This window comes from Rhinoraja longicauda, chromosome 5 (assembly GCF_053455715.1).
Source record: "Rhinoraja longicauda isolate Sanriku21f chromosome 5, sRhiLon1.1, whole genome shotgun sequence".
In the NCBI taxonomy this organism is placed as follows: Eukaryota; Metazoa; Chordata; class Chondrichthyes; order Rajiformes; family Arhynchobatidae; genus Rhinoraja; species Rhinoraja longicauda.
In genome coordinates, this window is record NC_135957.1 from 83500679 (window position 1) to 83519756 (window position 19078).

A 19078-nucleotide genomic window follows, 5' to 3' on the forward strand; every position below is an offset into this window, starting at 1 on the left:
CCTCCCCCTCCCCCTGCCAGTCGGGGCGGTCACAGCACCAGCCCCTCCCCCCAGCTCCGCATTTAGCCGCAGCAGGAATCGTGATCAGTCACGGGCAACGTCACATGAAAGCTCACACACACACTCACACACACACACACACACACACACACACTTGCATAGACACACACTCACTTTGCATAAACACACACACATAGATAGACAAACAGACACACACACACAGCAACTCATGTTGAGTTAAGTAGAGAATTAGAAGACTGGAGGGGGGATCTTATAGAAACTTACAAAATTCTTAGGGGTTGGACAGGCTAGATACAGGAAGATTGTTCCCCGAAGTTGGGGAAGTCCAGAACAAGGGGTCACATTTTAAGGATAAGGGGGAAGTCTTTTTAGGACCCAGATGAGAAAACATTTCTTCACACAGAGTGGGTGAGTCTGTGGAATTCTCTGCCACAGAAGGTAGTTGAGGCCAGGTTCATTGGCTATATTTAAGAGGAGTTAGATGTGGCCACTTGTGGCTAAAGGGATCAGGGGGGTATGGAGAGAAGGCAGGTACGGGATACTGAGTTGGATGATCAGGCCATGAGTCATATTGAATGTGAAGGTGCAGGCTCGAAGGCCCGAATGGCTTACTCCTGCACCTATTTTCTATGTTTCTAAAATAAAGTTGTTCTCTCAAAAGAAAAAAATAGTTTCAAAAGAACAAAATAAATAATTTGTTTTTCCATCCATTTATTAATTGATCAAGCGATCTATTTATTAGTTATCTTTAGTTATTTATCTCTTCATTTACTTATTTATTAATTGTGCCGCCTGGGATCAAGAAAAATAGCATAATTTTTTTCAGATTTTACTGTAAATCATTTTTAAGGAATGCATTTAGTGTTCGTGCCTGACACTGTGCTGACATCTTTAGGCAGCTTTGCCAACAGTTTTGATGTTATTTACTGTTGTGAGGCCCCACCAAAATCATGAGATGCACTGGAGAGCAGGTGTAGGTTTAGAGTTTATTACTGTTACATGGACCTTGTACAGGCTGTGTTTTAGCATGCTATTCACTCAGATCAGATAATACCACACATAAATACCACTCCAAAGACGTACAGTATGTAGGTTAATTTGACTGGGTAAATGTAAAAAAATTGTCCCTAGTGGGTGTAAGGATAGTGTTAATGTGCGGGGATCGCTGGGGCGGCGCGGACTTGGTGGGCCGAAAAGGCCTGTTTCCGCGCTGTATATATATGATATGATATGATATGATGAATAATACAATCAAGTCAAACTCAAGTACAATAGGTAGAGCAAGTAAGTTCGTAAGGTCATGTCATAGGGGCAGAATTAGGCCATTCGGCCCATCGGGTCGACTCCGCCCTTCAACCATGGCTGATCTATCTTTCCCTCTCAACCCCATTCTCCTGTCTTCTCCCCATAACCCCTGACACCCGCATTAATCAAGAATCTATCAATCTCCGCTTTAAAAGTATCCATTGACTTGGGCCTCCACAGCCGTCTGTGGCAATGAATTCCACAGATTCACCACCCCTTGACTAAAGAAACTCTTCTCCTCTCCACTCTAATGGCATGAATGGGTACAAAGGGAAGATACAGAGTGCAGGATATAGTTCTCAGCATTGTAGCGCATCAGTTCCACAGACAAAGTCCAATGTCCGCAATGGGGTAGAGGTGGAAATCGGATACAGCACGGAACAGGCCCTTTGGCCCACCGAGCCTGCGCCGATCAGCGATCCCCGCACACTAACACTATCCTAAACACTAGGGACAATTTACAATCTTTACCAAAGCCAATTAACCTGCAAACCCGCACGGCTTTGGAGTGTGGAAGGAAACCAGAGCACCCGGAGGAAAACCCACGCGGTCACGGGGAGAATGTTCAAACTCGCGTACAGACAGCACCCGTAGTCTGGAAAACAACTGCAGATGCTGGTACAAATCGAAGGTATCACAAAATGCTGGAGTAACTCAGCAGGTCAGGCAGCATCTAGGAGAGAGGGAATGGGTGACGTTTCGGGTCGAGACCCTTCTTCAGATCTCAGGCCTCGATCCGAAACGTCACCCATTCCCTCTCTCCTAGATGCTGCCTGACCTGCTGAGTTACTCCAGCATTTTGTGGCACCGGTAGTCAGGATGGAACCCGGGTCTCAGACGCTGTGAGGCAGCAACTCTACCGCTGCACCACCACCACTGTGTTGGTTTTTAATCTGAAGAGTTTGATTGAGCTTTTTCAAGCACATTTGATATGGCACTGGGGACGGCTCGATTGTAATCATGTATTGTCTTTCCACTGGCTGGTTAGCACCCAACAGAAGCTTTCCACTGTACCTCGGCACACGTGACAATAAACTACACTGAACGGAGTAGTCGTTTATCTGTGGAATTCTTTATTGCAGGTATACAATGAACAGCACAGAAAAGCTCGATGAGAGTGATTTCAGAACAACGTTCAGAGGTCTAAACCCTTCAGTCGGGAAGGATGAAGAATTGGAAAATGGAGATACTGGTAATTTCCTTTGCACACATTTTTTTTGATGAGGAGAATAATGAGTGTAGTTTATTGTCACGTGTACCGAGGTACAGTGAAAAGCTTTTGTTGCGTGCTAACCAGTCAGCGGAGAGACAATACATGATTACAATCAAACCATCCACAGTGTACAGATAGATGATGAAGGGAATAATGTGAATAACATTTAGTGCAAGGTAAAGCCAGTAAAGTTCGATCAAAGATAGTCCGTGGGTCATCAATAGGGTAGATAATAGTTCAGGACTGCTCTAGTTGCTCATCGGATGGTTCAGTTGCCTGATAACAGCTGGGAAGAAACTGTCCCTGAATCTGGAGGTGCGTGTTTTCACACTTCTGTACCTCTTGCCCGATGGGAGAGGGGAGAAGAGGGAGTGGCCAATATGTGACTGGTCCTTGATGATGCTGCTGGCCTTGCCGAGGCAGTGTGAGGTGTAGACGGAGTCAATGGAAAGGAGTTTTTGATGTAATGGGTCTCATACCAAGCAAGGGCATAGAGAAAATAGAGATATTCGGACATTCTCATTGAGAGAGACTCGGTAATGTGTGGGCATGGATTTTGAGGCAGAGACATGAATGACTTTATTTTCAGACTCCTTTTATTTGTAAGAGCTCAAAGTAACTTGCAGTTTCATTAGTCTTTCTGTGTACCAGCTTTAGGTTTATTATTGTCAAGTGTCATGAGGTAAAGTGAAAAGCTTTAGTTTGCATAGAGTCATACATTGTGGAAACAGACCCTTCAGCCCAACTTGCCCACACCGGCCAGCATGTCCCATCCACACTAGTCCCATCTGCCTGCGCTTGGCCCATATCCCTCCAAACCTGCCCATTGCGATAGCACCCATAGTCAGGATCGAACCCGTGTCTCCGGCGCTGTGAGGCAGCAACTCTACCGCTGCACCACCGTGCCGCCCTTACAGTGGAATGATCAGAATAATGAACTGGTGCTTTCTGTCTGTCTGTCTGTCTCTCTCTCCCTCTCTCCTCTTGCAGTAACAAACGTCAATACTGAGGTGGTGAAGACCGAAGTGCGTGGTGAGCGATGATGATGAAGATGAGGGTGGTTTTAGCCCAGACAGAGCTGCAGAGAACAGCAGCGAACCCAACGCCCTAAAACGGAAACAGACACCCAGTGGTTTCGGTGAGATGTTCATAGACTATGAAAGCCCCATCGTCTATAAATGGAGAAGAGTTAACTGTGAGGTAATGTCAATCTAGCTTAACCGTACAAAGACCTTTTAGTCGTAATGCTCTTTGACACGAACAATCGCAGCATCCACCTATCACTCGCCTGTCTTTGTCCTGGTCTCACCTCTCTTCCAGCTTTCACTCCCCCACCACAAACACCACAAACATGGGCGGCACGGTGGCGCAGCGGTAGAGTTGCTGCCTCACAGCGCCGGAGACTCGGGTTGCATCCTGACGACCAGTGCTGTCTGTACGGAGTTTGTACGTTCTCCCCGTGACCGCGTGCGTTTTCTCCGGGGACTCCGGTTTCCTCCCACACTCCAAAGACGTACAGGTTTGTAGATTGATTGGCTTCGGTAAAGATTGTAAATTGTCCCCAGTGTGTAAGTAAGGCAGTGCTAGTGTTTGGGAATCGCTGGTCGGTGTGGATTCGAGCTGTATCTCTAAACTAACCTGAACTAAACAATCATTCTGATGAAGGGTCCCGACCCAAATGGTCAGCTGTCCAAGGTTTGTGTTTGAGACACAGCGCAGAGACAGGCCATCTGACCCACCGAGTCCACACCGACCTACGATCACCCCGTACACCAGCACTATCCCACACAATGGAGACAAGTTTACCCAAAACCAAATTAACCTACAAACCTGTACGTCTTTGGAGTGTGGGAGCACCCGGAGATAATGCACATTGTCACGGGGATAACGTACTAACTCCACACAGACAGCACCCCTAAGACTTGATGTAGATCATCAACATTGCAATATATTTTAACTGTACACAGATCTGTTAGTTTTTATGTTCTTTAACACAAACAAATGCAGTATCTTTCTATCACTTGCCATAATTTATCCTGCCCTCGTCTCTCTTCCACCTTTCATTCCCCCACCACAATCAGTTGGAAGGAGGGTCCTGACCCGGAACATCACCGATCCATACCCATCGGTGATGCTGCTTGACCCACTGAGTTACTCCAGCACTTTGTGTCTTTTTTTTGTGTTAACCAGCATCTGCATTTCTTTATTTCTACGTTTAACACTAGTGTGTGTTACTTTCTCATGTTCATAAGACATCGGGGCAGAGTTAGGCCATTCGGCCCATCAAGTCTACTCTGCCATGCAATCATGGCTGACCTATCTTTCCCTCTCAACCCCATTCTCCTGCCTTCTCCCCATAACCCCTGACACCCGTACTGATCAAGAATATGTCAACCCTTGCCTTAAAAATACCCATTGACGTCATCCACAGCCTCTGTGCCAATGAATTCCACAGATTCACCACCCTCTGAAGAAATTCCTTCTCGTCTATTTTCAAAAGGCACGTCCTTTAATTGTGAGGCTGTGTCCTCTGGTCCAAGATTCTCCCACTAGTGGAAACATCCTCTCCACATCTGCTCTAACCAGATGTGGAGTGGATCTGGGTAGAGCAGATCTATTCCACATCTTTCTTTATGCGGGTGTGAAGATGAAATATATTCAATGATTCAATGGTTCAATTATACTTTATTGTCACCTGCACCTTGCGACAGTGAAAGGCTTTGTTTTGTGTACAACTGGTGAAATCATACAGCAGACCTCATAAACTCCTCAACGCCAAATGCAAATTGGAGGAACACCACTTCACATTTGGCTTGGGCAGCTTACAGCCCAGCGGTATGAATATTGATGTCTCTAACTTCAAATAACCCTTGCCTTCCCTCTCTCTCCATCCCTCCCCCTCCCTAGTTCTCTGACTAGTTTCACTATCCTTCTGGTTAATTTAACTGTTTGTGTGCCACGCTGATACCTTCCCCTCAACCCACAATGACCATCGTACGTACATCTCCTTGATCAGCATCTGCTTTGATCTGTCCTTTCCTCACCTTACTCTTCCATATCTCTAGACTCTGCCTGTCCCGCTGAGTTACTCCAGCATTTTGTGTCAAGCTTCAATGAATATTGGGTATCAGCGACTGCAAGTATGAGAAGATAGACACAAAACGTGGAGTAACTCAGCGGGACAGGCAGCATCTCTGGAGAGAAGGGATGGGTGACGTTTCGGGTCGAGACCCTTCTTTAGACTGGTTAGGGATAAGGCAAACGAGAGATGTGGACGGTGATGTGGAGAGATAAAGAACAATGAATGAACGATATGCAAAAATAGTAACGATGATAAAGGAAAGGAAGGAACGGGTGACGTTTCGGGTATGTACGCAAAGAATAAATCAAGGCCAGCAAGGGTGATCAAGGAAAGGTGGAGCCCACAATGGTCTATTGTTGGCTGTGGAGAAGGTGATAACGAGGGGGTATGAACAGTGAAACTAGCAGGACAACGAGGGTGGGGGAGGGACGGGGAGAGAGAGGGAATGCAAGGGTTACTTGAAATTAGAGAAATCAATATTCATACCGAAGATAGACACAAAATACTGGAGTAACTCAGCGGGTCAGGCAGCATCTCTGGAGACGAGGAATGGGCGACGTTTCGGGTCGAGACCCTTCTTCAGACTGAGAGTCAGGGGAGAGGGAAACGAGAGATATGGAAAGGCAAGATCAAAAGGGGATGCGGTTCAAAGAAAATGTAGAATAGATCATTGTTAGCGAGGGGAGGGTGACAACGAGAGACACAGAGATAACATTTAACCATTAGACAGTCAAACATCGGAGAGCGTGGATGGAGGAGGGATGGAGAGAGAGGGAAAGCCAGGGTTCCGTGAAGTTGGAGAAGTCAATGTTCATACCGCTGGGGTGTGAGCTGCCCAAGCCAAATACGAGGTGCTGTTCCTCCAATTTGCGCTGGGCCCAACTCTGACAGTGGAGGAGGCCCAGGACAGAATGGTCAGTGTGGGAAAGGGAGGGGTGGGTTAAAGTGTTTAGCAGCGTGAAGATCGTGTAGGTCTTGGTTCATTGATTCATGCAGGAAACATGTTCCCAATGTTGGTGTCATAGTGCATCATTCACTGAAAGGAAGCATGCAGGTACAGCAGGCAGTGACGAAAGCCAATAGAATGTTGGCCTTCATAACAAGAGGAGTTGAGTATAGGAGCAAAGAGGTCCTTCTGCAGCTGTACAGGGCCCTAGTGAGACCGCACCTGGAGTACTGTGTGCAGTTTTGGTCTCCAAATTTGAGGAAGGATATTCTTGCTATTGAGGGCGTGCAGCGTAGGTTTACTAGGTTAATTCCCGGAATGGCGGGACTGTCATACGTTGAAAGACTGGAGCGACTAGGCTTGTATACACTGGAATTTAGAAGGATGAGAGGGGATTTTATCGAAACGTATAAGATTATTAAGCGGTTGGACACGTTAGAGGCAGGAAACATATTCCCAATGTTGGGGGAGTCCAGAACAAGGGGCCACAGTTTAAGAATAAGGGGTAGGCCATTTTGAACTGAGATGAGGAAAAACCTTTTCAGTCAGAGAGTTGTGAATCTGTGGAATTCTCTGCCTCAGAAGGCAGTGGAGGCCAATTCTCTGAGTGCATTCAAGAGAGAGCTAGATAAAGCTCTTATGGATAGAGGAGTCAGGGGGTATGGGGAGAAGGCAGGAACGGGGTACTGATTGAGAATGATCAGCCATGATCGCATTGAATGGCGGTGCTGGCTCGAAGGGCCGAATGGCCTCCTCCTGCACCTTTTGTCTATTGAAGGTATTTATTCACAAAATGCTGGAGTAACTCAGCAGGTCAGGCAGCATCAGGGAGAGAGGGAATGGGTGATATTTCGGGTTGAGACCCTTCTCCAGACTTGGTTCATTAATGCTGCTTGATGTTTATTTCCCCACAAGGACGTGTTTGCCAGTTTGAGGGGCTCCAGCTCTTCCCAGCGGTCCCCGGAAGGTGCGATCAGGGCGAGGGGAATCAGCAGCACTGCGTGGCCGGAGAAGGACCAGACTGTGGGGGCCGGACCCTCGTTGAGGAAGCCTCTGTACGGCATCACACACAAGATCTCGGAGCGCCGGAGCCTGCCGACGGGAGACCAGAAGCCCCCCGCTGAAGGGGCTTCGTCCACCGGCCTCCCCCAGCAACACAACCCGAGCGAGGGCCACAAGAAGCCCCCCAGCAAGCTGTGGCCCCCGGCCCCCGGAGCCCAGCCCAGCCTCCACTCCCTGGTCCACAAGATGTTCTTCACCCTCAGCAGCCTGAGCTCCACCATGACCCAACTCCACAGCAAGATCGACCTGCTGTCGCTGGAGGTGGGCCGCATCAAGAGGCAGGTGGGGGCGGCACACGGGGCCGGTGAGTTCCCACCGCCGGCCGAGTACCGGCTGGACACGGGCGAGCTGCAGCGGCTGGTGGAGCTGAGCTCATCACCGGGGGACCTCTCCTGCCGCCTGCTGGTCCAGCTCTTCCCGCACCTCCTGGCAGACCAGCGGGTGGCCGGGGGCTGCCGGACCTGCAACACCCACCCCCAGAGCAAGCTGGACACCTTCCATCTGCAGCTCATACGCAACTACGTGGAGCTTTGCTACCCGCCCGCCGCCAGCGGCAACGTGTGGGGCTCGCACTGCCTGCCTCGGCTCAACCGCTTCTTCACCACCTCCTGGGCGCACAGGGAGATGGACAGAAGCGTGCCCCTGTCCACCGTGGGCAGCCTCGGCCGGGAAGACCATCACCATCACCAAGACCATGACCATGACCGTCACCATCACCAAGACCATGACCATGACCGTCACCATCACCAAGACCATGACCATGGCCACATCCATGACCAAGACCATGACTGTGACTGTGGCCGTGACTGTGACCACCACCATGACCAAGACCATGACCATGGCCACATCCATGACCATGACCAAGACCATGACTGTGACCATGACCGTGACCAAGACGACATCCATGGCCGTGACCAAGACCATCACCATGACCAAGACGACATCCATGACCGTGACCATGACCACATCCATGACCGTGACCAAGACCACATCCATGACCGTGACCACATTCATGACCGTGACCAAGACCATCACCATGATCAAGACGACATCCATGACCATCACCATGACCATGACAATGAGTATGACCATGAGCACATCCATGACCAAGACCGTGACTGTGACCACATCCATGACCATGATCAAGACCAAGACCATGACCGTGACCATGACCACATCCATGACCATGACCATGACCACATCCATGACCATGATCAAGACCAAGACCGTGACCGTGACCATGACCACATCCATGACCATGACCATGACCACATCCATGACCGTGACCACATCCAAGACCATGACCGTGACCATGACCAAGACCATGACCATGACCATGACCAAGACCGTGACCATGACCAAGACCATGACCATGGCCACTGGGACGGGCAGAGGGGTGGCGGTGGGTCCTTGGTGCCGGGCGGCCGGGGGCAGCTGCCAAGCCCCGAGCCCAGGCCGAGGAAGTTGTGGCTGAAGCCCGTGGACTTCAAACGCCTGGTGATCCCTCCTCCCGACTTCCAGCTGCCCTGTGCGCAGCATGTCCTGGGCGCGCAGCAGCTGGAGAAGCTCTACCACAACAGCCTGTCCATCGGCAACTTCGCCTCCCGCCTGCTGGTCCGCCTCTTCCCCGAGCTCTTCACCCCCGACAACCTGAGGAAGAGCTACAACTGCAGCGGCTCCCTGGGCAAGAGGCAGCTGGACCCGGCCAGGATCAAGCTGATCCGCCACTATGTGCAGTTGATGTGCTCCAGGGCCAAGTGCAACAAGACCTGGAACCAAGAGTTTGTGTCCAAACTGGACGAGCGCTGCCGGCGCAGAGACACCGAGCAACGGCGAGTCTACCAGCAGCAGAGGAAGAGGTCCACCTCCTACAGTGGCGACCCAGGGCAGGAAGAGCCCACACTTGTGGCCCCCCAGCCAGAGCAGACCAACAGGGACTCCCCTCAACCACAGCCAAAGCCAACGCCAGGGGCAGAGCGCACAGAGCGCTACAACAGAAACTTCTGCACAGTCCCCCTCCACCAACTCCACGTCCCCACCGTCCACTTCCCCGTGGGCACCCAGCATCTCCTGTCCACCAAGGACCTGAAGGAGATCGTCCGGGACAGCCTGTCGGTCGGTAACTTCTCCGCCCGGCTCCTGGTCAGGATCTTCCCGGAGCTGTTCACGTCCGACAACCTCAGGCTGCAGTACAACCACTCTGGGGCTTGTAACAAGATGCAACTGGACCCGGTGCGCCTGAGGCTAGTCCGTCACTACGTGCAGGCAGTCTACCCTCAGGCCAAGAGCAACCACGTCTGGCATCTGGATTGCATCCCCAGCATCGACGAGAGGTGCAGAAGACCCACCAAGAGGAAGTCCAGGGCTAGCGCACACTCCAGGGACAAGAGACGCTGAGGGTGAGGCAGACAGACACCAGATGTTGGAGTCACTCAGCGGGTCGGGCAGCGTCTGTGGAGAGAAGGAATGGGCGACGTTGGGGGTCGAGACCCTTCTTCAGACTTTCAACCTTAAAGCGTTTCTCCCTCTGCCCTCTCCTTCCAAATATCAAACTGGGGATTTCTTTCCCTTCTCTGTGTGGAGGTTCACCACAAAACAGTGACCTGTTTGTAACGTTTGTACCAGCGCAGATTAGCTTACAATATCTGTTTTTAAACCTCAAAGTGCCGGCTCTAGAGAGAACCCATAGAGGGAGTTACCACCCACCTGACTGTTTCATCTTAGTTTAGTTTACTTTAGAGATACAGCACGGATATAGGCCCTTCGGCCCACTGAGCCCACGCTAGCACACTAGCACTGTCCCGCACACCAGGGACAATTTGCAATTTACTGAAGCCAATTAGCCTGCAAACCTGTACGTCTTTTAGAGTGTGGGAGGAAACCAGAGCACCTGGAGAAACCCACGTGGTCACGGGGAGAACGTACAAACTCCGTACAGACAGCACCCGGAGTCAGGATGGAACCCGGGTCCCCAGCGCTGTGAGGCAGCAACTCTACCGCTGCGCCACCGTGCCACACCATGTGTAGTTTAGTTTAGACATACAGCACGGAAACAGGCCCTTTGGCCCACCGTATCCACGCCAACCAGCCATCACCCTGCACACATTAGTTCCATCCTACACACTCGGGACAATTTACAGAAGCCAATTCACCCACAAACCCCCACGTCTCTGGGATATGAGAGGTAACCGGAGCACCCGGAAAAATCCCAGGCCACTGTCTGGGTTTGGAGACCTGGTTTCAGATACAAGAGGGAAAGATGGAGTGAAGCTGGCCCCTAAATGGGAAGATCCCTCTTGCTCATGTTCATAAGGTCTAGGAGCAGAATTAGGCTCCTCGACAGCCCATCAAGTCTACTCCCCCATTCAATCATGGCTGATCTATCTCTCCCTCACAACCCCATTCTCCTGCCATCTCCCCATAACCCCTGACACCCGCACCAATCAAGGATCTACCTAACTCTGCCTTAAGAATATCCATTGACTTGGCCTCCACTGCCTCCTGTGGCAATGGATTCCACAGATTCACCACCCTCTGACTAAAGAGATTCCTCCTCATCTGCTCTCTAAAGGTACGTCCTTTTATTCTGAGGTATCACAAAATGTTGGAGTAACTCAGCGGGTCAGGCAGCATCTCAGGAGAGAAGGAATGGGTGACGTTTGGGGTCGAGACCCTTCTTCAGACTGATGTCAGGGGAGGGGGCGGGACAAAGAAAGGATGTCATTGGAGACAGGAAGACAGTGGGAAAACTGGGAAGGGGGAGGGGAAAGAGGGACAGAAGAGCTATTCTGAGGCTATGACCTCTAGTCCAAGACTCTCCCACTAGTGGAAACATCCTCTCCACATCCACTCTGTCCAAGCCTTTCACTATTTGGGAGTTGGGTCTATTGGATGAGATGGAGTGGAGTTAGTTCCTCAATGGAATGGGGTCTTCTGGAAGAGATGGAGTGGAGTTAGTCTCTCAGTTGAAAGGGGTCTTCTGGAAGAGATGGAGTGGAGTTGGTTCCTCGATGGAATGGAGTCTTCTGGAAGAGATGGAGTGGAGTTGGTTCCTCACTGGGTGTAGGGACCACTGATCAATGGCCCTCTTCTCTTCCCTTCCCACCAAGCAGGGCTGCTCATTTCCCTCGATGGGAGTGGGCACCAGGGTCTGGTGCAGTTGGCATGTCAAGGCCCTCATATGCTGGCATTGGAAAATGGTTCCCACTGTACTGGAATGAAAGAGCATGAGAGGACAGATACAAAGTGCTGGAGTAACTCAGCGGGTCAGGCAGCTTCTCGGGAGAGAAAGGATAACTGACAATTCCAGTCAAGACCCTTTGTCTGAGGAAGCGTTGAGATGGGAAACGTGGCCTATCCTTTCCAGAGCTGCTGCCTGTCCCGCTGAGTTACTCCAGCACTCTGTGCCTCTCGTTGACGTAAAGCAGCATCTGCAGTACTTTGTTCCCACGAGACTGAGAGTGTAACTGCTCATTTCTCAGATACTTTCTCAGTTGACAAACTCATTGCGTTTGTCCGAATTGTTTACTCAGAGGAAACATTTTGAATGGATAAATATACAAACATTATCATGAACCAAAGCTCCCAGTAACAAACCAGGACCCTTGAGACTAGTTTGTCAATATTTGTACTGAAAGAGTTCAATCTTAAAATAACTTGTCATCTGAATGTTCATAAGTTCAAGATGCAGAATTAGGCCATTCGGCCCATCAAGTCCACTCTGCCATTCAATCGTGGCTGATCTCTCTCTCCCTCTCTCAACCACATTCTCCTGCCTTCTCAAAACCAGCACAAATTTTAGGGTTTGATTATCACTTGGGTATAGATTGTCACAAAGTGCTGGAGTAACTCAGCGGGTCAGGCAGCATCTCTGGAGAGAAGGAATGGGTGACGTTTCGAGTCGACCCGAAACATCACCCAGTTATGCCGCCTGACCCGCTGAGTTACTCCAGCATTTTGTGTTTATCTTCAGTGTAAACCAGCATCTGCAGTTCCTTCTTACACATGACACTTGGATATGCTATACATCGTTTTGGTATATTTGTGTACGTCAGTTATCTATAACCAACTCACGGAGATAATGTTTTAAATAGATTTATTGCCTATCTAGAAACATCTGTATTACAAAAATGGACACGTTAAATTGTACATCTTCTCGTGGAACTGTGAACATAGTCGCCAAAATCCAAATTTGTCTCAATATTAAAGAATAACATTCAGTATGAAAGACCGTCATATGCAACTTGACATCAAAGTGGTTTCCTTTGTAGAAAATGGTTAAATATGCCTGAATGAAGAATTCATTGAAAATATTGTTATCATATCATATCATATATATACAGCCGGAAACAGGCCTTTTCGGCCCTCCAAGTCCGTGCCGCCCAGTGATCCCCGTACATTAACACTATCCTACACCCACTAGGGACAATTTTTTACATCTACCCAGCCAATTAACCTACATACCTGTACGTCTTTGGAGTTGTTGATGCAATTTTTTGAAATTATCATGATAGATGATAATGATACGATACTGTCACATGTACCTGTGTTCCTAGGTACGGTGAAATTTTCTATTTGACATCCAATCCTCGGTAAATAGAAAAATGCAACAATAGTAGTGTAATAGAGCAATTCACCGAGGCAATACACAAAGAGTCATAAGTTCATAAGTGATCGGAGCAGAATTAGCCCATCAAGTCCACTCTGCCATACAATCATGGCTGATCTATCTTTCCCTCTCAACCCCATTCTCCTCCTGCCTTCTCCCCATAACCCCTGACACCCATACTAATCAAGAACCTAGCAATCTCTGCTTTAAAAATACCCAATGACTTGGCCTCCACAGCCTTCTGTGGCAATGGATTCCACAGACTCACCACCCAATGACTAAAATGTTATCTGCTTGGAGTACCTGCCTCAACTAGTACCAGCTCCTCTGGCAGCTCGTTCCTTAAACCCACCACCCTCTGTGTGAAAACGCTGCCTCTCAGGATCCCTCTAAACCTTCCCATTCCAAGTGATAGGAGCAGAATAGACCTTTCGGCCCATCAATACATTGCTGATCAATCTTTCTCTCTCAACCCCATTCTCCTGCCTTCTCCCCATAACCCGACACCAGTCGATTCACCACCCTCTGACTAAAGAAATTCCTCCTCATCTCCTTTCACAAGGTACCTACTTTTGTCGCGTAATAGTGGACTTCACAGAGCCGGTACACGGAGTCAACACGTTTCTGACCCCCCCCCCCCCCCCCCCCCGCCCCCCCCCCCCTCACCAGAAAGTTTCAAAGCTCTGAAGATTGTAGTCTTACCTTGGCCATAAAGGCCCGTTGTCATGGCAACACGGATCCTCTCCTCCATTCGCCACCATCTTGAAAATGGCCCTTTGTTAATGGTCGCCGATTCCCTCCACCCCGGGTCCCCAGTCTTCGGAGTCGAGCAGGAGACCAGCCTCTCGTATCCCCAAGACGGGTGGATGTGAAGGTTGATTGGTCTCTGTAAAATTTCCCCTGATGTGCAGGAGGTGGATGTGAAAGTGGGATAACATAGAACTAGTGTGAACGGGTCAGCGTGGACTCGGTGGGCTGAAGGGCCTGTTTATATACCTCATCACTCAATGAATCAATCCTTGTTAAACGAATCAATAAAAAGCAAGGGGAGATTTTAGTTTAGTTCATCTATACACTAAAACTCTCGTTTGTTTGTTTGTTTGTTCCTGAACTACAGCCAAAACGGTACACGACAGCGGGACAGTTTTAGGCCCAACTTACTCACCGTCGTCCCTTTGGTGCCAATGGGAGACGTTTCATTGAAATCGGTGTTATATTTTTTAAGTTATTCACATTTAAAAGTTTAAATCTATCCCCTAGGGAGGGAGGGGGAGGGAGGGAGGGAGGGGGGAGGATAAGGGGGGTTGACGGGGATGGAGTGGGGGGGGGAGGGGAGGGAGGAGCGGAGGGGGGGAGGGGAGGGGGAGGATAAATGGGGTTGATGGGATGGAGTGGGGGGAAGGAGGAGGGGGAGGGGAGGGGGGACGAGAGGGGAAGGGGGGGAGGGGGAGGGGAGGGAGGAGCGGAGGGGAGAGGGGAGGGGGAGGGGGAGGAGAGGGTGCTGCACCAATGCAGGAGAGGTTTGGGTCCACTTGGTCTAGTTTAGTTTAGAGATACAGTGTGGAAACAGGCCCTTCAGCCCACCGAGTCCACACTGACCACTGACCACGCTGCACACCAACACTATACTACACACCAGGGACAATTTACTATTTATTTTAACCAGAGCCAGTTAACCTACACACCCGTACGTCTTTGGAATGTGGGATGAACACGGAGCACCCGGAGAAAACCCACGCAGTCACAGGGAGAACGTACAAACTCCGTACAGGCAGCACCCGTGGTCAGGATGGAACCCGGGTCTCTGGCGCTGTGAGGCAGCAACTCTACCGCTGCGCCACCGTGCAGCAGTAACGCAATGAACAATAACGGAGACAAATGGTTTGTTAAACTTTATTACAAGTGGATTTGAGGATGGGGAAGATATTGTACTGCAACACCAGGGAGACCACAGAAGGAAAACAGTGCAGAGTTTTGTTCTCCTTACGAGAAAATAGGATGATCAGGTCCGCCACTGATGTTCCGGCATCTGGTTTTCCGGCACCTCCTTTAATCCGGACAAAACCACCCCCCGGAAGTCCCTCCAAAATGTGGCTTCTCTGATCTCGGAGAAAACCCACGCAGGTCACGGGGAGAACGTACAAACTTCGTACAGACAGACGGCGCCCGCAGTCAGGATCGAACCTGAGTCTCCGGCGCTGCATTCGCTGTAAGGCAGCAGCTCTACCGCTGCGCCACCGTAGAGCTCATAATGATAGAGGAGTCAGGGGGTATGGGGAGAAGGCAGGAACGGGGTACTGATTGAGAATGATCAGCCATGATCACATTAAATGATGGTGCTGGCTCGAAGGGCCGAATGGCCTCCTCCTGCACCTATTGTCTATTGTCTATTGACTATTCATCGGGTCGTCTGCAGAGCGCAGAGGATCATTGGGATACAGCTGCCAGCCCTGGAGGACATCTACAAGGCACGCTGCCTCAGGAAAGCCACCAGCATCTACAAGGACTCCGCACACCCATGCCACCCTCTGTTTGAACTACTTCCATCTGGCAGACGCTACAAGGCCTTCTACGCCCGCACCTCCAGACTAAGAAACAGCTTTATTGCTAAAGCTATAGCTGCTCTGAATTGGACCTGCTGAGAGCCTGCCATGACCTGTCTCTGTCCCCATGGTCACCTGGCACAACTGACCGACCACCTGCATTTTTTTGCACTTTACCTTCTTCCCCCTTTCCCCCCTCCCCCCCCCCCCCCTTTTGTTTTTTGTTGTTTTTGCCTAGCTTTATTTATATATTTTATACATCGATATGGAAGTGACATTCTCAACCTCGTTGTACTTGTACAATGACAATGAAAGATATTGTATTGTATTGTATTGTTGTGCTACAAGGAGTGGTTGAGTGGGTCGGGCCTTTTCATTTCAGGTTCAGTCGAACGAGGGGAGATCTCATTGAAACTTAAAAGGTTTTTACCTTTTGGGATACAGAGGATGTATGGTTCCCCAGATTTCTTAGTGAGGGGTGACCTTACAGAGGTGCACAAAATCATGAGGGGAATAGATCAGGTAGACACACAGAATCTCTTGCCAGGGGCCGTAGGTTTAAGGAGGGGGGGGGGGGGGGGGGTGGAGATTTAATAGGAACCTGCGGGATAGTTTTTCCACACAAAGTGTGGTGGGTGTTTGGAACGAGCTGCCAGAGGAGGTAGTTGAGGCAGGGACTCAAGAGAGAGCTAGATAGAGCTCTTAAGGATAGATTATTAAGGGGTTGGACACGTTAGAGGCAGGAAACATGTTCCCAATGTTGGGGGAGTCCAGAACCAGGGGCCACAGTTTAAGAATAAGGGGTAGGCCATTTAGAACTGAGATGAGGAAACACTTTTTCAGTCAGAGAGTTGTGAATCTGTGGAATTCTCTGCCTCAGAGGGCAGTGGAGGCCAATTCTCTGAATGCATCCAAGAAAGAGCTAGATAGAGCTCTTAAGGATAGCGGAGTCAGGGGAGAAGGCAGGAACGGGGTACTGATTGAGAATGATCAGCCATGATCACATTGAATGGTGGTGCTGGCTCGAAGGGCCGAATGGCCTACTCCTGCACCTATTGTCTATTGACTATCCCAACATTTAAGAAACAATTAGGCAGGTACAAGGATAGGACGGGTTTATTGGGATATGGGCCAAACGCAGGCAGATGGGACATGTTGGTCGGTGTGGGCAAGTTGGGCTGAAGGGCCTGTTTTCACACTGTATCACTCTCTGACCCTTGGTGCTATCCCAACTCCCCCCGGGTCTAATCTTTGCTCCCCTCTACCCATGCTGACTCACTTTCACCCATTTCTCCCACCATTACGGCCCTCTATTCCCTCCCCCTTCCACCACTTTGGCACGGCGGTACAGCGGCAGAGTTGCTGCCTCACAGCGCCAGAGACCCGGGTTCAATCCTGACTACGGGTGCTGTCTGTACAGAGTTTGTAAGTTCTCCCTGTGACCGCAGGGGTTATCTTTGGCGGCTCCGGTTTCCTCCCACGCTCCAAAAGACGTACAGGTGTGTAGGTTAATTGGCCTTTGTAAATTATGAATGGTCCCTAGTGTGTAGGATAGTGCTAGTATACGGGGATCGCTGGTTGGCGCGGACTCGGTGGGTGGAAGGGCCTGTTTCCGCGCCCGCTGTATCTCTAAAGTCTAAGTCTGAAGTTTAAAGACTGCTTACTGACTGCAGTGATGTACATTTGCCTGCAGAGTGCGCTGTGAGATTGTTTGCCAACTGCACTGGGCTGTGTGTGTTGGCTGTGTTGGACAAGCCAATATTTACCAGCAGGTATGATAATGATGATACTTTATTGTCGCACGTACCTACGTACGTTGGCACAGTCAAAATCTTTGTTTTGCATACAATCCAGTAAATCATTCTATAGATGAGCACAAAAGGGCAGCACGGTGGCGCAGTGGTAGAGTTGCTGCCTTACAGTGCGAGAGACCTGGGATCGATATGGACCAAATGTGGGCAAATTGATTTATCTTAGATGGGCCACCTTGGTCAACATGAACCAGTTAGACCAAAGGCTGTTTTCATGCTATGTGACTCTAATAATAATAATAATAATGCATTACATTTATATAGCGCTTATCATACACTCAAAGACGCTTTACAGGGATTTAGAGAACATAGGGAAGTGAATAAATAGATAAATAAGTAAACGAACAGAGAAAGGAGACAGAAGGTGAGGTGACCTTCAGTGGTTGAAGGCAGTACTGAATAGGTGAGACTTCAGTGATGTTTTGAATGTGGTGAGTGTGGAGGAGTCTCTGACGGTTTGGGGTAGTGAGTTCCATAGGGTGGGAGCAGCGATGGAGAAAGCCCTGGAGAAAGCGATGGAGAAAGCGATAGAGAAAGACTCTATGGCTCTATAAGAAAATAACTGCAGATGCTGGTACAAATCGATTTATTCACAAAATGCTGGAGTAACTCAGCAGGTCAGGCAGCATCTCGGGAGAGAAGGAATGGGTGACGTTTCGGGTCGAGACCCTTCTTCAGACTCTATGGCTCAATGTTTTAGCAACGTAGAAATCATGTGAATGCTTTAAGGTTGTTTGTTAGAGAAATGATGTCGACTGGGATATTGTTTGAAATCCTGCTTCTTAGAATCTTTGGAGCAATGATATAAATTGTCCCTAATGTGTAGGATTCAAAAATTGGGATGACATAGATCTAGTTTGCGGGCTGATCAATGGTCGGCCAATGGTGGGTTGAAGGGCCTGTATCCACGCTGTATCTCCAAACTCAAAATGAAGTTTCTGTTTCAGTGAGGCGGCACAGTGGTGCAGCGGGTAGAGCTGCTGCCGCACAGCGCCAGAGACCCGGGTTCAATCCTTTGACATGTCCTCGGGTGCTGGCTGTGTGGAGTTTGCACATTCTCTCTGTGGGACCGCGTGGGTTTTCTCCAGGCTGCTCCGGTTTCCTCCCACATCCCACAGACATGCAGGTTTGTAGGTTTAGTTTAGAGATACGGCGTGGAAACAGGCCCTTCGAGTCCGAGCCGACCAGCGATCCCTGCACATTAATACTATCCTACACACACTGGGGACAATTTTTACATTTACCAAGCCAATTAACCTACAAACCTGTACGTCTTTGGAGTGTGGGAGGAAACCAAAGATAGGCAATAGACTATAGACAATAGACAATAGGTGCAGGAGGAGGCCATTCGGCCCTTCGATGTGATCATGGCTGATCATTCTTAATCAGTACCCCGTTCCTGCCTTCTCCCCATACCCCTTGACTCCGCTATCCTTAAGAGCTCTACCCAGCTCTCTCTTGAATGCATTCAGAGAATTGGCCTCCAC

General features: G+C 49.6%; 1 protein-coding gene across 1 annotated transcript; it reads left to right on the forward strand.

Annotated features, from left to right (window-relative positions):
• The first annotated feature begins 2301 nt into the window (after positions 1–2301).
• LOC144593783 (BEN domain-containing protein 3-like) lies at positions 2302–11307 on the forward strand. Its single transcript, XM_078399863.1, is given in 4 exon segments — positions 2302–2518; positions 3530–3567; positions 3569–3739; positions 7483–11307. Coding segments are annotated over 4 exon segments (2856 nt in total). The 5' UTR covers positions 2302–2415; the 3' UTR covers positions 10027–11307.
• The last annotated feature ends 7771 nt before the right edge of the window (positions 11308–19078 follow it).